The sequence below is a fragment of the Neopelma chrysocephalum genome, unplaced genomic scaffold (genome assembly GCF_003984885.1).
Source record: "Neopelma chrysocephalum unplaced genomic scaffold, ASM398488v2 Primary Assembly neopelma1_232, whole genome shotgun sequence".
NCBI classification, from domain to species: domain Eukaryota; kingdom Metazoa; phylum Chordata; class Aves; order Passeriformes; family Pipridae; genus Neopelma; species Neopelma chrysocephalum.
The window spans coordinates 54,236-60,693 of NW_020897894.1; the positions used below are offsets into that span (position 1 = coordinate 54,236).

At 64.1% G+C, this 6,458-nt stretch overlaps 1 protein-coding gene across 4 annotated transcripts in view; it reads left to right on the forward strand.

Moving 5' to 3' along the window:
• Nucleotides 1-290: 290 nt before the first annotated feature.
• Nucleotides 291-6,458, forward strand: part of SLC39A14 (solute carrier family 39 member 14) — an 11,238-nt gene continuing 5,070 nt past the window's right edge. Inside the window, exons 1-5 of one of the 4 annotated variants that reach the window (XM_027703474.1) lie at nucleotides 291-331; nucleotides 3,273-3,333; nucleotides 3,551-3,820; nucleotides 3,913-4,099; nucleotides 4,700-4,869. In XM_027703474.1, the coding sequence (XP_027559275.1) occupies nucleotides 3,566-3,820; nucleotides 3,913-4,099; nucleotides 4,700-4,869 (612 nt within the window). In that variant the 5' untranslated portion in view covers nucleotides 291-331; nucleotides 3,273-3,333; nucleotides 3,551-3,565. The other 3 variants (XM_027703472.1, XM_027703473.1, XM_027703475.1) reach the window with 3 other exon arrangements.

Consider the following 6,458-nt stretch of genomic DNA (forward strand, 5'->3'; position numbering starts at 1 on the left):
GGGGGTCCCGGGTATGGTTTTGGGCGTTTTTGGGGGTCCCGGGTGTGGTTTTGGGTGGTTTTTGCAGTCCCGGGTGTATTTTGGGGTGTTTTTGGGGGGTCCCGTATGTGGTTTTTGGGTGTTTTTGAGGGTACTGGGTGTGTTTTTGGGTGGTTTTTTGGGTGATTTTTGGGGGTCCCGCCCCCCCCAGCCGCGAAGGGGGCGTGGCCCTTCCCCCGAGGGGGGGCGTGTCCCTTGTCTCCGCCAGCCAATGGGAGCGCTCCCCGTGCCCGCGCGCCGAGCGTGCGCCCTGCGCGGCCCCGCGCGAGCGGCGGCGGGAGCGGGAGCGGAGGTAGGACCGGGATGGGCCGGGATGCACCGGGATGGGACGGGGAACGGTGCGACGGGACGGGGAACCTCCGGCGGGGACGCGGCACCGCGGGGAGCGCGGCGGGGGCGCGGGGGGAGCGCGCTGGGGCCGGCCCCGAGCCCCGGATGGGGATGGGGATGGGGGGAGAGGATCCCTGCGGGATGCGGGGAAGGATGCGGGGAAGGCTGCGGGAGAGCGGGGTTGGGGTGTAGGAGCGGGCCTAAGGCCTGGGGGCAACGTGGGGGGGGTCGCTTCGGGGCTGCCAGCGGGGTCTGGCGCAGGTGGAGGTGGGCTCTGGGGTGCAGGACGCTGTTATGGGGTGCAGGACCCAATTTTGGCACGCAGGACCCTGCTGTGGGGTCTGGCACCAGCAGTGCAAGCTCTGGGGCCGGGCAGGGGGCAAAAGGGCCGGGCATGGGGACTGGGGGGGGGCTGGGGCAGGGCCGGGGGGGCGGCAGCAGCAGCTCCAGCACGGGGGGCACTGGGCGGGACTGTGGGGTCGGTGTAGGGTGGGCTGGCCGGGTTATTTCCCTGTTTGCTGCCCGTCTGCCCGCCCCGGGGCCTGCGGGGAGAGGAAGGGACAAGACACTGCCCGGAGGCTCCGGGGGGGGGCAGAGGGGGGGTCCATGACCCGGGAAACGTGGCCCCGGGACGTGCCCCAGGGCACGGAAACCCTCTTGGAAACGCTCCTGGAAACCCTCCTGCCCGCGGCACATGTGGAGCAGCGTTTGCTCCGGAAGGAGCTCGGCCCCGCCGGCTCCAGGAGCGGGATTCATCCCGGTGGGGTTTTCGGGAGCCCCCGGTGCCCCCCTCCCCTTCCAGTCTTGCGCCAGCGAGCGGGATTTCGGGAAGAGCTGGCGCGGGTCTGACGTCGCCGGGGTCATGGCTTTGCCAGCGGTTCTTATTCCCGGCGTCACCTTCCCGCTGGCGGATCGATGACCGCTGGGAAGTGAAGCCCAGGGAGATGGGAAGGATTGGCGTGGCCTTGGGAGCTCTGTTGTGTGCTGTCGTGGCATCGCTCCCGGGCACATCCCTCGCCGGGCATCCGTCCCTTCCCGTGGCAGCGGTTTGTCCCTGTGCCCCATCTCGGAGGGAGATAAAGTAGGTCAGGCGCTGGCTCCGGGCTCCGGGAGCGGATCCCGGCGGGAGGACGCCCTTGGAGGTAGCGGGCAGGAGGCTGGGACGCTCCGCGGGTGGGGTGGCGAGGGGGCCGCGCTCCGGGGTGTTCGCTGCACACCCCCTTTGCCCCGGGATGCGGGGATGGATGGATGGATGGATGGATGGGTGGATGTGCTTGGCACCCTCCCGCCTTGCCCTGAGCTCCCCGTGGCTTTCGGGGGGTCGGAGCCCCTCGGGATGTCCCTCTTTGGGCCCTTCCGCAGGGGCGGCTCCTCCACCCCGTTTTTGCCCTAAAACGGAGCGAGCCCGTGCGGCTCCTGCCGCTGCCCGGCTCTGCCTGCGCGGCGCTTCCTGCCTTTCCTTTGGCAGCTGGGGCAGAAGTTGAGGTCCGGTTTTCCACCCTGGGTGTATCCGGCTCAGCCCGGCTTCGGGAGAAACCCCTGGGAGCGATTTTGGCACCGGCGGGGGTTGCGTGCCTTGGCACGGGCCGGGACAGCCGGTGTGCGGCCCGGCGGGATGGCTCCGGGCGGGATCTGGGATATGGGGAGCACTTGGCTGGCACGGGCAGGGAAGGGCAGCCAATGTCCCCCGTCCCGGGACGCGCGGCCACTGGGGCAGACCTTTGGCACCGTGGGCCGTGTGCCAGCCCCTCTGGGAGTCACCAGGATGTCCCATGTAGCCCGGGAGGATCCACCTGGATGGGTGGGTTGGGATAGGGAGGAAGAAGCAGAGGAAGGGTCCGGGCTCGGTGAAGAGACAGAGGTCCCTTAGGTACCCCCACCCAGCAGCAGCACCCCTCTGGATGAGCTCCCTTCCCATGTTTTGGGAGGAGAGGGGTTAAGCCAAAGCATCCGAGCTAAGCCCTGGCAGGAGGAGGCTAAAACCTCCCCAGAACAAAGCTCACAAGGTGGTGGTAAGCTGGTAAAACCTGTGGGAATGTGGGAGCCTTCAGAGGGGGAGCGGGGTCCTGGATGGGGAGCAGGGTCCTGGATGGGGGAGCAGGGTCCTCCCGTGCCCCTTTTCCTCACAATCCTGGCCCCAGGTTATTTTCGGAACAATTGCTTGGCCGGGCTTCAAAAATGTCCCGGGCTCGTTTTTGGAGGAGCCCGGAGCCTGCGAGCTCTCAGCACGGGCTGTGGGGTGTCCCAGGGAGATCCGGGAGCCCCTGGGAAGGGCAGCCAGGAGGCAGGACACACCTGGAGCCCCACACTGGGATCAGGGTGGCTGCTGCATTTATGAAACCAGCGAACTGTTACTCTCTCCTGGTCCTTGTGAATCCCGAGTTCGCCGCCCACCTCTCGGTGCAGTTTTCCCAGGAAGGCAGCCCAGGCCCTGCTCCAGCCTCTCGGGTGCCTCCCACAGTGGACGTGCAGGTCGTGCCTGGCGTGTGTGTCCTCCCCCCGCCCCATCTCCCCCAGCCCCTTCCTTTGCACCCCGGGTTTGTGCCACCCCAATTTTATTGATCCCCGGCGCGTATGAAAGGAGCGGAGAGGGCAAGGATTGACTCTGGGCAAACACTATAAAGGCACCTACAGTTGGAGCTGGGGAAGGAGCCGGTTCATGGTAATTATCCGGGTTAAAATATAACCCCGTGAAAATTCCACCTCTGTCCCCTGGGCTCCCATGTCCTCTGAGCGCCGGCATCCAGGTCCTGGAGGGATTTGTGTCCCGTTCCTGGTGACGCCGAGGGGACCCACGCGTGGTCGGGAGCTGGAGCGTGACTCCTCACCCCACGGAGAGCTGGATTTGGGGCTGGCAGAGGCACAAGCCCTGCCTGCTTCCCACCACCCACTGCTCTTCCCAGGGTCCCGAGGCGCTGCGGAGCTGGAGAACCCCCGGGAGCCGTGTCCTGGCAGCCCCCCACGGTGAGCAGGGAGTGGCTCAGAGTGGGGGAGAAGCGGGTGGTCCTGTATACAAGTCCCCCCTCAGGATCTGGGTGCTCTCAATGCTGCATCCCCTTTTCCCTGAGGAAGAAATCTGCCATCTCCCGTCAGAGCTGTGGGGTGGAGGAGCGGGTGGAGGAGCGGCGGTCGGAGCGCTGGGAATGCCAAAGCCAACAGCAGTGTGTGTTTTCCCTCCCAGCATCCCAGAGGCACCATGATCCCCGGCGCGGGCCCCCGGAGCTGCTGCCTGCTCCTGCTGCTCTGCCTCCTTCCCTGCCCGCGGGTCCGGGCGGGCAGGGACAGCCCGGGAGTCTCCGCAGCCTCCTTCCTGCAGGATCTGCTCCAGCGCTACGGAGAGAGCCAGACCTTGAGCCTGAAGCAGCTCAAGGCCCTCCTGAATCGCCTGGATGTGGGAGTGGGACATGCCAACATCTCCCAGTCACCGCAGCAGCGCCTGAACCTCTCCCGGGTAGGGCCCCAAAACCTCCCTGCAGGTCCCAAAACCTCCCTGCGGAGCTGTGGGAGTCTCAAGGCACGTTCCTGTTCCCTTCCCTTCCGCAGTGCTTCAGCTCCGTGGAGCTCTTTGCCATCCACAATTTGAGTGAGGGCTCTGCCGTGGGGCACAGGGAGTTCAAGGAGTTCTGCCCCACCATCCTGCAGCAGCTGGAGTCGGGGGCGTGCGCCTCCGAAAACCTGGAAAATGAGGAAAATGAGCAGACGGAGGAGGGCAGACCCAGCTCGGCTGAAGGTAAGAGGGGAGCTGGAGGGGCACAGGCACTGCCCAGGCCCGGGCATGGAGCTCAGGAGCGATGAGGCACCCTGGGACCTCCAGCACAGGTGGTTCCTGCTCCTGGGAATTCCTTGCCTACAGCAGGCAGGAATCCCCACGGGTTTTCCTCGCTGTGGATTGTGCCGGGATAACCTCTGTGCCTCCGGGATAGCTGGATGAGGAGGGGACCTTGCCATGAGTCCCTGTGGGTGGGAGGGGGTGGCCTGGCACTCGGAGGGACCCGCTGGCCTCCAGCCACCTGTGGATGCTCAACCAGCTCCTGCGTATCCCGCTCCTGACGATGCCCATGGTCTTGGATCAGCTGCCCTGAGCCCCACGCTGGGGCTGGCTCAGGAAAGCCTTTTCCAAGTAACCCAACAGCTTCATTCCCACTTTCCCCGCACCAAAAAAACGACGGTTTTGTCGCAGCTGAGACGTCCAGAGCACGGGGAGAGACCCTCCGGTGCCGCGTGGCCCGGGAATAGACCCGGAGCCAACCCTTTCCCGCCCGCCCGGATCCGGGCTCTCCGAGAGCCTCGGTAATGTCTGGCCCCTCTGGTTTCTTCTCGTTCTCCGCAGTGTGGGGCTTTGGTTTTCTCAGTGTGTCCATGATTAACGTGGCCTCCCTGCTCGGAGTCCTCATCGTGCCGTGCTCCGCCAAGGCCTTTTTCCGCCGGGTCCTCACGTTTTTCATCGCGCTGTCCATCGGCACGCTGCTCTCTAACGCGCTCCTCCAGCTCATCCCAGAGGTGCGGTAGAACGTCCCTGCCCTCTCTCCCGGCTCCAGGGCCCTCTCTGCCTCCAAACCCCCCCGAATCCAGCCGGTCCCCTCCGTCACCCGAGGCTCAGGGCTCGTCTCAGGGGCTTTTCTCGCCCCCTCCGAGCACCAGGAAACCCTCCGGAGCGGGCAGGGAGGCTGTGTCCTCCAGCCCTGCTGGGTCTGAGGAGTGGGAGTGGGCTGGGAGAAGCTCTTTGCTCCTGGGGTGGCCAGGAGTTTATCCCTTGGAGGGATGTGCTCAGCCATGCTGGAGGCAGCACTAGTGGGAGAGTACTGCTAAACAGAGGAAATATCCATATAAAAGGAGGAAATATCCATATAAAAGCACGGGGAACAGCAGATTCCTCTGGAATCGGCCAAATTTTGCAAGTCCTTTATTGCCTTTATTTTTTTCGGCCCCCCCTGCCTCTCCCTGATTTCCCAGCCCGATGTTTCCACAAGGGTTCAGGCTTCCCTGAGGTTTCCTGGTGCTCTGATGGGACCAACAAGAAATACTGCAAATTAATTGTGTTGTAATTGCCCAGTTCTGGAGTTGAATAAATCCACATGGATTTGGACACCTTTGGAACACTGTCCAGGTGGCTCCTCGGAGCACAAGTAGCTCCCGGGTAGAGGACGAGCTGGATCCAAGCTCCTGCACATCCAGCCTTAAAATTCCACTGTTTTTTTTCCCCCTGGCATTGCCAGGGCAACGATCACCTCACCCGTCTTGGCAGCGGGATGTTTTTCCAAGGCTCCCTTTCAACTCCAGAACTGCAACTGTTATTCGCTGGACATAAAAACCAAGCGCCTCTAATTCCTGATTTTTCTGGGAATCGGGATGCCGTGCGTACGCTCCAGCCTCGCCAGCGCTCGGAGCATCCCGGCGTGGCCTGGGATGGGGATGGAGCGTACGAGGTGCTCAGGGAACCTGGGCGCTCCGTGGCTCGGGAATGGCTCGTGGAGCAGAGCTGGGGGCTGGCTGGGACACGGCCTGGCTGCCAAAACCCGGCTGCGAGAGCCGCTCGCTCCAAGAATCCAACCCTTCCCAAAGAGCCATTCCCAAAGCCGCCCGGCGCCAGGTCCGAGCCAAGCCGAGATGAACAACAATCACTAATGAATGTCCTCTTCTCTCCCCTCTCTCCCTCCCTCCTCTCTCTGTCCTGTCGGTGTGGATTCCTTCCCTCCCCGTGCCCGCCTTGATCTCCTCCCTCGCCTTTCCCGTTCCCCCGGGGTGGGTTTGGCTCTCACGCCTCAGTCTGGGGTTACGGTTTCCTCTGCGTGTCCGTCATCTCCCTGTGCTCGCTGGTGGGAGCCAGCGTGGTGCCCTTCATGAAGAAGACCTTTTACAAGCGGCTGCTCCTCTACTTCATAGCTCTGGCGATTGGAACTCTCTACTCCAACGCCCTCTTCCAGCTCATTCCCGAGGTAGGGAGAGGACCGGGGGGGTCTGTGCTTTTCTCTCTCTCTCTCGGGGGCTGTTTCTCTCTCTGGCTGGAGAAGGGGAAGGCGGCGTCGGAGGGGAGCCCAGAGCGAGGTACGGAGGCTGGAAGCCCCTCGGAGCTGGAGTTTGGAAGGGAA